The sequence below is a fragment of the Canis lupus genome, chromosome 13 (genome assembly GCF_003254725.2).
Source record: "Canis lupus dingo isolate Sandy chromosome 13, ASM325472v2, whole genome shotgun sequence".
NCBI classification, from domain to species: domain Eukaryota; kingdom Metazoa; phylum Chordata; class Mammalia; order Carnivora; family Canidae; genus Canis; species Canis lupus.
Window position 1 is genome coordinate 53,751,260 of NC_064255.1, and position 15,712 is coordinate 53,766,971.

At 35.0% G+C, this 15,712-nt stretch overlaps 1 protein-coding gene across 23 annotated transcripts in view; it reads left to right on the plus strand.

Moving 5' to 3' along the window:
- Nucleotides 1-15,712, plus strand: part of ADGRL3 (adhesion G protein-coupled receptor L3) — a 682,677-nt gene that overhangs the window by 401,153 nt on the left and 265,812 nt on the right. For all 23 annotated transcript variants that reach the window (XM_049092995.1, XM_049092994.1, XM_049092973.1 and 20 more), the window contains one exon: nt 2,064-2,144. In XM_049092995.1, the coding sequence (XP_048948952.1) occupies nt 2,064-2,144 (81 nt within the window). The remainder of the gene's footprint in view (nt 1-2,063; nt 2,145-15,712) is intronic.

Consider the following 15,712-nt stretch of genomic DNA (forward strand, 5'->3'; position numbering starts at 1 on the left):
ACTGAAATCTATACAGTTTTTTCCCAGGTTTAGTATACGGAGACCTTCTTTGAGAAAAATACCTGACATACTTGAAAACCCTTCAGATTTAGAGTCAAAATGCCCCTGGCCTTGCTCTTTATGAGCTGCATGTACTTGAGCAAGGTATTCAGTCTCCTCTGCTTGTTTCTCTGATTTAAAAATATGAATATATTGGCATAGTACCTCCTTCTAAATACCCACAGTGACATGGTTGCATACATGGAGATGATGTGCATATGAATGCCTGATAATTATTATATGTGGTAAAAGTCGTGTTCCTGGATTAGACATGAAATCAATATTATTTTATATGCTGAAATTATTCTGAACCAATACAAAGTAAAAGATTTTCATGGTCAAGAAAGTTTCAAACCAATTCATTTGTAATGACAGGACCTTAAAAGTAAAAAAAAAAAAAAAAAAAAAAAATGATTTTGCAATCGAGTATGCTACATAGGTAAACACTAGGCATTTTCATAATTAAGATAATCTAAAGTTTTTAATAAGCTGTATTACACATGGACTGCTACAAGTGCACAATCATGATCTTACTCCTTTTAGAATAGTGCTTTAGTATTCCATTGAAACATGGCCAGTGAATGCACAATATTCTTAGTTACCATTATGAGGGGCTCTGTATATTACAACGTCTCCACTGTGTCTGCTGTTAGCTAGAAAAATGCTGGGAGCAACAGCAGCTACTATCAACAGGGAGCCATATTAATTATTTGAAATGTGCCTCATAAGAGGAATCAGCAGAGTTTATTACAAGTCGAATATTACTTGAAACGGGAAGGTTACTCTAACTGTTATCATAATCTATGTATCATTAACTTTCCTTGTTTAGGAAAAGAGATTAACAACCCTGTAAATTGCTATAGTAAATGTGTAAAATATAACTGCATATTCCCATCATAGAAAGAAATTGGTGGGTCCTCTGCTTCTACCCAAACCTTTTTTTTTTTTTTTCCCAGAAATAGTTCTACAAAGTAGCTTTAGAAATTGAACTGACTGCGATTATGCTTTCTTGCCTCAAAATTCTAATTGCTTACTGGATCATCAGTATACAAAGTATAGCTACTTTGAACATTAGAAATTTTGTTGTTGTTGTTTCTAGGTAGCTATTTTTTCAGTCAGCATCTTGGCCTTCAAATTAGCACCTTCACTGGAAAAACAAAGTATGTTACAAATAGTATGTGAGCCGCAGAATGTTTTGCAAAGAAATAGAAAATGAATTCATCTACCTACTTTTTATATCATGGCTAGTGATTATTTTTTCATAAAATATACTAAGCAGGAAGGAGTAGTATTCTATTCAGATAATAGACAAAAATCATAAAAAAATTAAAAAAATAATCAGAGTTATAAAGTTATCTAAGTAAGTGCTACCAAGTGTTGTTCGATATGATGCCAGTGTGCAGACTGTATAATACTGGCCTCCAATGAAGTAAGTGCATAAACTGAGAAGATGTGTTTAGAAACATCGCAAATTGATAGAGTACTTGTCTGTTTAATCCACCAATAAAAATGTGGACTTAATATTGTTTATATCTTTTTTCTTTCATTTAATTTTTCTTCTAGATCATTTCATTGTATTTTTAAAAATGTCATTCCACAACAAATGAGTATTTTAATAATAAAAAATAGGTAGTTTCCGGGGGGGATCCCTGGGTGGCGCAGCGGTTTGGCGCCTGCCTTTGGCCCACGGCGTGATCCTGGAGACCTGGGATCAAGTCCCACGTCGGGCTCCCGGTGCATGAAGCCTGCTTCTCCCTCTGCCTGTGTCTCTGCCTCTCTCTCTCTCTCTCTCTCTCTGTGACTATCATAAATTAAAAAAAAAAAAATAGGTAATTTCAGAGAGACCGATTTAATTGGTCGATGTTGGGATGATGCATAATGCTCCTGTGTTTGAATAGGTCTGTCTACATGGTATAATGACAATGAATTCAGTGTGAAGAAAGAGAATAGGAGATCATAAAAACAAAGAATTGTACAAAGATGTAACTGCAATGTCTGCTTAACATTTGTTTTTGGGTCCACAGGGCAGGCACATCATGGACAGGTGTCTTACATCTCTCCGCCAATTCACCTTGACTCTGAGCTAGAAAGACCTCCTGTTAGAGGTGAGTTGTTTATTATTAATTATTATTATTATTTTTATTAGTATTTAAAGAAAAAAACTCTATTCATTATTTTTCATGAAGACAATTAATTAAATTACAGATAGTTGTAAATATGTATTTTACACTGTAGGGCCTGTTCAAAAAGTGGGGAAGTAGGAAAGGTGTATAAGGAGTCTGATAACAACGCAATCCTCTCGGGTCCCCTCCCTCCTTGGGGGCTTTCTACTATCATGTCACTGTCCCTTGCTTTGCTGCCTACCACTCTATCAAGTCTCCCTCTTTGAAGTGGCATGACCAAGAACCCTGGGCACCAATGAAGAAAAAAATTTTGTAAGACTAACCCTAAATAAAAGGAACCCATTCACCCTTGTTTAGGGGTCACCGCTTTGAAAGCTATTCTCCACGATCTCCTTATTTGCTGCAAATACAGGTTACTTTGTGTGGGGAAAAAAAAAGAAATCTGATAACAGAAAGAGGAAGTCTTATTCATAAACTAAACTATGAAATACTGTTCTGAGAAATATTTGTGAAACAAAATGAGAAATGGGGATACATAGTGATTTAACTTGTGGAAGACTTGTTGAAAACCAACTTAGATTCAGAGATTACCAGATAACCATTACCTTTTTTATTGGAATTTTCTTCTTCTACTTTATTTTTTTAAATAAATTAAGATACTTTAAGCTAAGTCATATTGACAGATTTAGTTCCTTGCAAAGTGATATTTTATATTTTATTTTGTAAAGTCATTTTAGTAGTACTACAACCATTTAGTTTTAAAAATATATAAATTAAAATTATGTATTTTAAATGGATACCATCTGTTTAAAGATTTTTTAAATAACTCATCATACAAAAAATTAATAGTACTATTTATTTTTCCATAATCTAAATATAGAATTTGTCTTTCTGCTTTTTTGTCTTTCTGCTTTTAAATACTTATTATTTTCCAAATGTATTATAATATTCAAAGCTCATATGATAATAGACATTTTTAAAATTTTTATAATTACCAAGTATTCTAAGGTTATTTTTTTTAAGATTTAGATGATGCAGGATATTTTCTTACACCTTCAACAGTATTAATCACTTGATACAATAGAAGTCACTAGATCTGCCCCAAATAAGCATGTTTTCTATATGTGCTGTTTCCTCTGCCAAGAACCTCTTACCTTTTCTACCCAATGAGTTTCTGCCAATGCTAGAAGGTTCAGCTTTACCTTTGGTTCCTCTGTAAAGGCGTCCCTGTCTAGGCACTATGGAGAAAGGAGGTGCATGTGTCTGTTCTCCAAATCCCTTGTGCTTGCCTCAGTTATTACATTTAAGACATCGTATCTTATTTTTCAACATACATATTTCCCTCTCTCCTCCAGCTATTGGTCTATACTTGGCATATAGTAGGAACTCATACAATGATTTCTGTTTAAGTAACAGAAAGTGAAGGGGACAGCCTGTGTTCTGAGGGATGCAGTCTCCTTGTTCAAGAAGACAAGGAAGCAGGGGTGATAATGGAATTCATGAAATGGAAGCAGAATGAACCAAAGCACGGATCTGTAAAAGTTGTGACATTTTTAAGGAAATGTGCTGGGTGCGCAGTAAAATGGGAGCAGTTCTAGAGGAACACACTGAAGAGATGTAATGAGATGGAGAAGGATTCCATTCACATGGAGAGTTTGTATTTTATCCTGGGGGAAAAAGGTCATGAAATATTTTTAATTATTAAAAATTGTTTTTCTAGGGACTCTTGAGTGGCACAGTTGGTGAAGGGACAAACTCTTGATTTTGGCTCAGGTCCTGATCTCAGGATTATCAAATTGAGCCCCATGTTGCACTCCACACTCGGCACTGAGTCTGATTAAGTTTCTCTCTCCCTCTCCCGCTCCTCGTACCCCCTGCACTCTCTCTCTTAAATAAATAATAATTTTTAAAAAATTGTTTTTCTAAATTAGTGAGGTTTTGTATTATAACATGATATATTATAATATTATAACATTAACATTATAATATAATATTAACATTATAATGTGATTTCTTGATATGGGAAAAAACATCTCTAAAGTTAGTACAGATGAGGAGAGATTAACAGAGGGAAGCTGTTTCAATAGTCCAGATAAAAGGTGACTGGGAAATTAGTTAGAAGCATGTCCACTACAATGACAGGGCTGAGAAATATTTTTGAAACTATTTTGTTTGTTTATTTGTTTGTTTGTTTGTTGATTGGTCGTGTGTGAGCATGGGGGAGGCAGAAGGAGAAGGAGAATCTCAGGCAGATACCACATTGAGCTCATGAGCCCAACCTAGGGCTTGATCACATAACCATGAGCCATCCATGACCTGAGCCAAAATCAAGAGCCAGGCCCTCAACCCACTGAGCCACCTGGGCCTGAGAAATATTTTGAAGAGACATGACATTTGACTGAACAGATACAGGGAGAAATGCTTCTAAGGTTTCTGTATCAATCAACTGCTTGGATGCTTACGACATAATCTCTCATGAGGAATAGAAGATTTTTAAATTAATGCATTATTTTAGACATGTTAATCCTTCGTAGAATATTGTTCCTACCAAAGATGGAGACCTGTTGATGCATGTTGGCAACTTTAATATAATTCATTTCTTCCGACATGATCTCAGTCTGATTTGGGAAGAGTACGGTAGGGACATGGGTAGGGTAGTGTAAAAATATGCTTCAATATTTAGTGCCTTAAACAAGAAACATTATTAATATTAGTTGAGTTGGTGTGTGTGTGTGTGTGTATGTGTGTGTGTGTTGACTTGGCTGAAGTTATATGTTTAGTAGGTAGCAAGCTGGTGGGTTCTATAGGGGAGGAAACTCATTCAGGTGCTGGGGAGTCACATTACTGTCATCTGGGATGATGGTCCTATGGCTCTCGTTATCGAGTAGTCTAGCACAGGCTCATTCCCATTGTGGCAGGATTCCTAACAATAGGTTGACAAGTCCCAAACTTCAAATACTTTACAAGACTCTGCTTGTGTCACGTTTGCCAAAGCAAATCACATAGCCAACCCCAACTTAAAAAGGGAGAAAATGACTCTATCTCTTGATTGAGGAGCCACCGTGGATACAGAGAAGAGGGGAATTGGGGTCATTTCAAACTACCATAGCAAGGCAGAAAAGGGTAAAATGAAGTGAGACAAAATTTGACTGATAATATGAAGGGATTTAGAGCCAATTAACTTAAACTTGAGAGTTACAGGCTAGACTTTTTTTTTTTTTTTTATCATTAGTTTCCTCAACTACTATGCAGAAGATCAGAAATAAGAACTTCACAAAGTCTTTGTGAAGATTAGGGATAATACATAATAGAATCTGGCATCTGGTAGGCCATAGATAAAAATGCAGCCAGCCCTATACACTTCTAGGTTCGCTTCTGTGACATATGGAAGGAAATTAGATGTTGAAGCCAGGCAGATCTGTACGACCTTAGGCTGCTTCTGTCTGTTATCTGTAAAACAAGGATAATAATGTTACCCCAGCAAGTTTATTAAGATAATTAAATAAAATAGTAAGTGTCAAGTTCCTGGAAAATACTTGACATAAAGTAGATCCTGAAGGGTCAGAAAGTAGGTAGGCATTATTAAAAGCACCACCATATCTAAATAAATAAATAAATAAATAAATAAATAAATAAATAAATAAATAAATAAATAATAAAATAAAATAAAATAAAATAAAATAAAATAAAATAAAAATAAAAACACCACTATAAAATGGCATCATCTTGGTCAAAATAGTGATGGTATTGACCTGGTAAAGAATGAGTTACTAGTTACTAGAATCCAGCAGCCATCTCTGCTTGACATCCACCTCAAATTGCACTCTCTACCTTAGAATGATTCTCTTGATAACTTCTAGTTCTTATAGCAGTCTTCTACATACATTGACCCAGGGCCCTTTTGCTCTGTGTTGAATGCAATTGTAGTTACAAGTTACTAGCTCATGTACCACAATTCCGCAACATTCAGAGAACACTTACAAAGGTAAATAAAGAGGTTTGTGAAAATCACTATAACGTTGGAAAAAAAATCTTTTACTTTTTTTTCCTTAAAACTCTCTAATATTTTATTTAAAAACAAATGTTGGAAATGGGATAGAATTGGCATAATAATACCATTACTTACATTTTTTATTGCACTTTCTTTTTTTTTGTCCCCTCAAGTTCTGTACTACCTATGAGTTATTTTGATTTTAATCCACATGCCACTATTCTCCCTCCTTTAAATTGTCTTGACTTCTTTCACAACTCTATCATTTTTTTAGGGAAAAAATTATGACATGGATGAATTTGTTTGTCATATGTTTCTTCTTTGGTATTGTGCATTTTAATTCTGACCAACATGATCTTAGTAACCATGTGGAAAATGTAGCAGTTTACCAAATAGCCTTGAATAAAATGTTGTAATCTGTATTTCAAAGTAGCAGCAATTTATAAATTTTATGGAGCTTACCCACTGATGAGTAAATTTGAGAAATTCTGTTCTTTAAATCTAATGTGATCATACATGGCATTTGGTTACATAATTTATGCCTGTGATGGCTTTATATGCATTCTTCAATTTACAGATTTTATTATGGAATAGGGGTGTAAATTCCAGTAGTTTACTAGTGCATTAATGTCACAATACATTACAAGGTAATTAACCAGAGCTGCCACTATAAATAGAAAAATAGTCACAGCCCTCACTATAAACTACTTAATAAAAATAAGATCCTGAATCAGCATTCACCATTATAGTAATTTTTTTGCCATACGTCTCATCAATCAGGACTTTAAAAAAATAGTCTCATCCAGAAGCAACTATTATTTTTAAACCTTTCATTATTAAAACAAGTTTGTTATAATTTCTTAGTTAATTTAATGGGATTGATTATATATTTCTGTATGCAAATATGTTCCACATGCTTTTGAGACCTATTTCCCCATTTTTTATATTATAATTGGAAATGAAAAACTACTTTGGTACTTTTATAGCAGATTTGTAAATAAGCACATTGGATTTCTTAGCAAGACTCATTAAGAGCTGCAGTTCTGAAGGTCATTTGTCCTCACAAACTATACTTTCTCCCTGACCTTTATTATGCCCCCTAACCACTTACATGAAAAACCTCTTACCCCAGAATTATGTCTCTATTACAGGCAGATTGACTCAATGAAGGTGGTTGGGTGGGAATTTGTGTAGGAAGCTGAATCAGAATCCTAAGCAGAGGTATATATTATTAGAGAATCAAATATATCAATTGGGGCATGCCTTTGAATTGAAACTTTATCGTTTTGTTTTTGATGTTGTTTTGCTTCATTGCTTTTCTGTATAATTTTGTGATAGACTTAGCAGTTATGGAACCCAACCTAGGAATTCTTAGTAACATCACTAGCAATGCAAGTTAGATAAATTCCCGTCAATAACCAAGAAAAAACATTCTCTTCTGAAAAATTCCCTCCATTTATATTAACAAGAATGATATTTAGAATGATCTGCTGTATAAAAAGTTAGACAGTTACTGATACTATCCACCTTCCAATATAGTAAACCACTAGTAATAATGCTGGCAAAAATGGTTTGTATTTATTTTATATAATCTTGCTTTAGGTAAGGTCTTATATCTAATTAGAAGTCTAATGCTACATACTAAATTATGCATTTGCTAATTTGTTGATGGTTACAATGTATACTTCTAAAAAAAGCTAAAATATTTGGGCACATTTGAAAAATTACATCTATTTTTTTCAGGGTTTTTTTTTTTGTTGTTTGCTACAATAAACTGAGTAATATAAATATGGTTCAATTGGCACATAATCAATGAACTAGAATAATGCCAGGCATTAAGTTTCGTGCAAATTGAATTACATTCAGCAAATCCACATTGAAAATATTTTTTAAAGTTTAAAATAAACAGATGGTCCTGCCTGGTACATCTATATTAAAAATAGGCTATAGCCAAAGATTTAGCATCACAAATTAGAGACATTAGCACACGATACTATCTAGTGGAATGTAAAAACATTTGAAATTGATTAAAATAAAATAAGAACAAGACATCTGGCATTCTTATTGAGGAGTCTCCAGGCCTATTTTTTAGTATCTTATGGTGGTATTTTTCTAACTTGTCCTGTTAGCAGACATTTTATGGTAGATTATAACTTCCTAGTTTTATCCACCCTTAACCCAAGGGAATAAAAATGAAACTTGCGTATAACAGATTGCTTTGACCATGTTAAATAATCATGCTTTTCCTATACTTGTAAACAGCAAACATATTTTTACTGTGTTTAAAGTGTGCTGTGAACACCTACAAGATAGAGCTGGTTGATATTAATGATAAATATCATCCCCATTTATTAAGTATGTCTTTTGTGTCAGACACAGGAAAAAAGTATTTTATATGCATTGTCTCATTTAGTTTTACAAGGATCTTATCACTTTTTCGTTTAGACTTACTGGTCATCATCACTGTATTTCCAGCATCAAGCATACTACTATATAGTCATCCTTGAAATTGGGTTGGATTTAATCAGAGTTAAATTATAGACTTAATGGTAAAATACTATTTTTATTCAGTATTGTTAGGAATACATATGAAGGCTTTGTAAATTATAACATACTCTACAAATGTAAGTCATTGTTTAAAAGCCAACATTTATCATTTGAAACAATTTAGCACAATCCTGTAGGCACCTTGTGGTATATGATTCATATATTGAGAATAATTATTCCAGAGTATAGTGTGACTTGGTAGTTTTTTACAGTAGGATCTTGGTCACCTTGTCCTGGTAGTCTCTCAATGAGCCTGAAGGAGATAGAATTTGTTTGAATTCTACTTCCACACTGGCTCATGGATTGATATTTTTAATACGTAGACGACATTAAATAGAGGCTTGATACTGTTGTGACCTGAACCACCCCTTTCAGATTCAGTGTGGCCCATGGTAGATCCAGTGATAACGATCCCGGACTTGAATATGACATTTCCTCCATGGAGCCTGTTGCTTACGGCAAGGGAAAGTCTGAGGAACTAGGATGTGTCTAAGCAGCTATGATCAGGGTTCAGTTATCTGAACTTCACACTTCCCCACCCATCCCCTATCCCCAGCTCCCTCTGCCCTCTCCTAAGATTGCTCCATTAAGTTCCAGGACTAACTACTCTTTATTTGGCTTTAATTCTCATTTGGGAAGATAGGAATGTTGTTGCTTTATCTTAATCAGATAAAAAATATTTAGCATTTTCTGAATGTCACAACTTTTTATAGCAAGCTATTATCAATTAGTAATAATAATAATAATAATAATAATAAAGAAGAAGAAGAAGAATTATAAAACTTAGGAGCGCCTGGGTAGCTCAGTGGTTGAGTGTCTGCCTTTGACTCAGGTCAAGATCCGCAGGTCCTAGGATTGAGTCCACATCAGGCTCCTCACAGGGATCCTGCTTCTCCCTCTGCCTATGTCTCTGCCTCTCTCATGAATAAATAAATAAAATATTTAAAAAGAGAATTATAATACTTAACGCTTATTATACAAATTAGCTTTAAATCATACATTCAAACTGAAAATTTAAAATACCAACATGACCCTCTCTCTCCCAATTACCATAGAAAACCAATCATAATATTCTTGTGAATATTCCAATAGATATATACTGTTTTAGTAGACATGGTATGAACATTTAATATTTACAATTAACATTTGTGCCTGGCTCTATTTGAAGCTATAATATAGATTATTAATTTCATTAATTTCCTGAATCCCATGAAGCAGGTAGTATTATTATTGTCATTTTGTGAATGAAAAAATTGAGCCATAGAGAGATTCTTTAACTACATAAAAGTCAGATTAAGTATTATACATTGGAGCCAGGGTTCAAACCCAGGCCTCTATAAAAATTCTGCTCTGTCAGTTTTTCATTTATACAAAAGGCATTGTGATTTAATTTCCGAAACAACATACTATGGAAAGTAATTGGTAATGAAACATATCACCAACAAGGGATATGGAAGAGCTAACGTACCCATACATAGTATAGCATTTTAAAGAAAATTTCCCTCCCTATTAGTCATTTTAAGAACACAGTATAGCACAAATAATGTGAACACTGCAATTTACTACCCAGTGACCAATAAGATTTTTGTGTATCTGCTGTCCTCTTCCATAAAAGAGAATATCTTTGTTGTACTGTTATACTGCTACTTTTTACTCTTTTCAGAAAGTATCTTACTGTTTCTCTTAAAAGAAGTATCAAAAATCATACCATATTAAAAAGAAGTCAGGTGTTGTGATAAAATATCCTATTTTTATGGTTTTCAATATTCTCTCCCACAAATGCTTATTATTTATGTAATCACCAGAAAATAATTTTATACCAGTATACTAAAAATTAATTATCTTATTGCCTGGAGGAGACAGCCAGCTGATAGTTGTGTTGACTGCTACTACCAAAGCCTAGGGTGGGGTGAAGGAGGAGGTTTTGACTTTCAAAACCTTTATCCCCACTTCCTGAGTACTCACAGCTGCACGGTTTCCAACTCTTTGGTGTACTCACACAGAAGCACTCATGCACACCCTCATACCGCTCAGGAGTATCTTCTTTAATGTAATAATTCTTACTTGACAACAGTTAAAAGTTTGCATGATAAAATTTATATAGGGTAAATCCTTAAATTTTAAAATCCCTTTTACTCTTAGAGTCAGTTGCCTAAGATTAGATACAGATCGCCTTTCTCTCGAAACATCTATATACCTGGACAGTAAGAACAGTAAGCATTGGGACTGTTACGGACACAAAATCCACTTACATATCACTACTTGATGAACGAGGATCTTGTTTCCTCAGCTGCTAAAAGGCATATTCTTTATGGGAAGTGTCGACTTTGGCGATTATTCATCCTATAACACCTTGAACATTATTACCTTCCCACTAAGAGGCACTTAGCTCCCTCGATATGTACTAAGAAGCACTTTTCTCTTTGTTAGTTGTATCTCTGGGTCTAGCAATTACTTCTAGTTCTTAAGAGTCCAGAAAAAAAGAAAAACAATTTCCCTCACTGGAGCAGATGCTCCTGTTAAATTTGGCATTACATTCTCCTAGGTGGAGTCACATGGAAGTATGCAGTTTAAATACTGATGCTTGCATTTAATCTGCTAACCCCACCCCAGTGGGCTAACTGTGTGATCATGGAAAAATCTGATCACCACAGCAACAATCTGTTCCCCAAATTTGCTTAGCACCAAATACCAAATACGATGTTATATGTGAAAGTGCTTTATACCTTATAAAATGCTATGTAAATATTGCACTTATAATTTAGCAGCAATCCTTATTGTTCCAGTCTAAGACTCCTGGTAGTTCATACATGGCAAGATCAAGAAAATAAGTCCTCAAGAAAGTTTACAATGTCTTATCCTCCTTAAATCCTACTGGCTTAATTATAATACGCTTTTATATTTAAAAACCAGTTTTTTCCTGTGACTGTCTATGCATTTAATTTCAAACATGTATCAAAGGATAAAACTATAAATCAGCTTTTTTTCCTGTGTTCTTCCGAAAGACTTTCATTCGGTGTTCAACAAGTACTTTCTATCTTGCATCTTAAGCATGGGTTAGATTCTGAAGTTAGCGAGCAAGGTCAAAAAACAAAACATAACAAAAAACAAAACCCACCTTCAGAAACCCTCTAAATTATCCATGAAATACAGCATATCCAACAGTGAGTTTTTCTTCAATATCAGAAAATGTGAATACAGAAATACATAAAACCTCTTTTGGCTGTGGTGATACCTATTTGATGAACAGTGTGGGGAAACATGGAAATGAAGAGACACTGTCCCTACCCTCCTATCACTCTGTGCCATATGGTCATTGATGAAAATGCCACATGGGATTTTTTTCCCAAATTCTTTTTGAATGCATATAGTTGAATTTAAGTCAGATTAATTTTTTTTAAGATTTTATTTATTTATTTATTCATGAGAGACACAGAGAGAAGGCAGAGACACAGGCAGAGGGAGAAGCAGGCTCCTCACAGGGAGCCTGATGTGGGACTTGATCCTGGATCTCTGGGATCATGCCCTGAGCCCAAGGCAGATGCTCAACCACTGAGCCACCCAGGCGTCCCTAAGTCCAATTATTTTTGATGTGACAGTACTATACTGAACACCAGCTATTTGCCATGCACTTTACAGGGGACTGACAATGCAGTAATATGCAAGAAAGGAAAGAAGTTTGTCCTCATGGGCTTTCCCTTGTATTGGAGGGAGTCAACAATAAATCAATTATATATTACATAAACAAGATTATGAATGGGTTATGGTTAGAAAAACCACTCTAGGGAGCTGACTATTGAACTGAACTGTGAAGAATAAAGGTCAGTTGCATATTGGGTTGTATCCACTCTTTATATATTTTGGATACTAACCCTTTATCAGATATGTCATTTGAAAATATCTTCTCCCATGCCGTGGGTTGGTTAAGTAGGTTGCCTTTTAGTTTTGTTGATTGTGTCTTTCACTGTACAGAAACTTTTTTATTTTGATGTAGTCTCAATAGTTTGTTGGAGACATATCTAGGAAAACGTTGCTACAGCCTATGTCAAAAAGATTACTGTCTGTGTTCTCTTCAATGATTTTTATGGTTTCAGGTCTCATATTTAGGTCTTTAATCCATTTTGAGTTTATTTTTGTGTATGGTGAAAGAAAGTGGTCCAGTTTCATTGTTTTACATGTGGCTGTCCAGTTTTTTCAACATCATTTGTTGAAGAGACTTTTTCCCATTGCACATTCATTCCCTCTTAGTCAAAGATTAATTGACCATATAACCGTAGGTGTATTTCTGGGTTTTCTCTTCTATTCCACTGGCCCATGTGTCTGCTTTTATGCTAGTCAGTACCATATTGTTTTATTTTTTAAAAATTTTTTTCCATATTGTTTTAATTACTACCACTTTGTAATATAACTTAATGTCTGGAATTGTGGTACCTCCAGTTCTGTCTTTCTTTTTCAAGATTACTCTGTCTAGTCAAATTCTTCTGTGGTTCCATACAAATTTCAGGATCATTTATTCCAATTCTGTGAAAAATGCTTTGGTATTATGATAGGGATTGCATTAAATCTGTACATTGCTTTGGGTAGTATGGACATTTTAGCCATGTTCGTTCTTCTAGCCCATAAGTATGGAATGTCTGTCCATTTTTTTGCATTGTCTTGAACTTTTTTCATCAGTGTTTTGTAGTTTTCAGAGTATAAGTCCTTTATATCTTTGGTTAAGTTCATTCCTAGATATTGTAGTTTTTGATACAATTATAAATGGGATTTTTTAAGGGTTTATGTATTTATTTTGAGGTGGGGGAGGAGCAGAGAGGGAGGGAGAGAGAATCCCAAGCAGACACCATGCAGAGCATGGATCCTGATGTGGGGCTTGATCTCATGACCCTGAGATTACCACCTCAGCTAGAAGCAAGAGTTGAATGCTTAATCCACTGTGCTACCAGGTGCTCCTGGGATTATTTTCTTAATTTCTGCTGCTTCATTATTAGTGTATAGGAATGCAACAGATTTCTGGACATAGATTTTATATTTCATGACTTTACTGAATTCATTTATCAGTTCTACTAGTTTTTTGGTGGAGTCTTTAGGATTTTCTGTATGCAGTATTATGTCATCTGTAAATAGTGAGACTTTTACTCCTTCCTTATTATTAATTTGGATGCCTTTTATTTCTTTGTGTTGTCTGCTGTCGCTCGGCCTTTCAGTACTAGGTTGAATAAACATGGTGAGAATGGACATATCCTTGTCTTGTTCCTATTATTAGAGGAAAAGCTCTCAGTTTTTCACTTTGTGCTTTTCACTGTCGGTTTTTCATATAAGGCCATTGTTATGTTGAGGTATGCTCCCTCTAGACCTACTTTGCAAAGGGTTTTTATCATGAATGTATGTTGTACTTTGTCAAATGCTTTTTCTACATCTACTGAAATGATCATATGGTTTTTGTCCTTTTTTTAAATTGATGTCACATAATCATGCTGATTGTTCTGTAAATATTAAACCACCCTTGCATCCTGGGAATAAATCCCACTTGATCTTGTGTATCATCTTTTTTAATGTATTGTTGGATTTGGTTTGCTAATATTTTGTTGAGGATTTTTGCATCTATATTCATGAGAGATCTTGGCCTATAGTTCTCTTTATCTGATGATAAAATGATTAAAAAATAAAAAGAAGAAGAAGAATGTGAGTTGGCCATATCTAGAAAAAGTTGAAGGATAGTGTAATCAAAGGCCCTAAAGTCGAAAAATCATGGTATGTTAATTTATTTGTTCAGTAAGCAAATACCGATTAGGGCCTCGTATGTGCCAGGTTTCAATGGAATTGTGCAGTTTACAAGTCTGTCAAGACTTCTCTTTTTATGAAACATGCTCTAGACAAGGGAGAGAAGCTAGAATGAACAAAAATTAAACAAGTAAACGGACATGATACTCTCTGGAACAAAATGAGATAGGGAACTAGGAATATAGGCAGAGTATTTATATGGGGCTCAGATCAAGCACCCTTTTTTCCCCCAAAGTAAAAACAGAGACGGACAATAGTTAAAGCAGTAAAAGCAGATATTTTAAAGAACTTTGCAATCGGGGAAAAGAGACCTCAGTATAGAATGGGCATCAACTCCAAATATAGCTTGGGCAAGTGGGAATGTGTAGTCAGGGAATGGGGTGGGAAGTCATTGGATGGATAATTACTAGGAGGAAATGTCAGGGATCAGGGGAATTCTAGAATCAGTTCTGGATAGATTTCTTGCAAAAGACAGGCCCGAGGGATCGGACATCACCATCACCCAGGGAGTAGTAGAAGATGAGAAACCTGATTAGATACAGAGAGCGACCAGATATGGAGGGTGGGGGGCGTTGTGGCTAAAATGACTTAGTGGTAGGGTTCTTGCCATAACTGGATTTCACACAAGTATACAATGGTCCCAAAGGAAAGCTCAGGAGCCTAATTAACGTTTGGTCAAGCAAAGAGTTTTTGCTAGCCTAGCAGGCCCTGAAAGGAGTTGAGATTTTAAGAGCCGTGAGGGTTTAAAAACCCCTGAAGGATTTTTACACCAAATACTACAGAATCTGATTGTGATTTTTAAAAAGATGGCTCCAGGTGGAGAATGGCTTAGAGAGAGGTAACCAATCACATTGGCATTGCCTTTCCTTAAAATTTCACTTACAGAATTCCCTCTTGCCACTTAAATTCTCTGAAGGTTCTCTTCCCTCCATCTCCTCCACTTTCCATATTACTTGCTTCTGGGTAATGTGTGGCTTCTCAACTATGATTCAGAAGTAGCTGAAGGATTTGGAAACAGGCAAATTCAAATCGCCATAGGAACAAGTGCTGAGCCTTTTGGAAGCAGGACCTGAGGGAACACATGCCTGGACTCCAGTAAAGGCCCAGGGGAGGGGTTCTAGTGCCTGCAGAAAGGGAAAGCATTTACTAACACATAACCAATGAAAAGACTGCATTTGCTCAACTCTTAGGCATCAAATTCTCAAGCTACACACAGAATATTGGTTCTGTT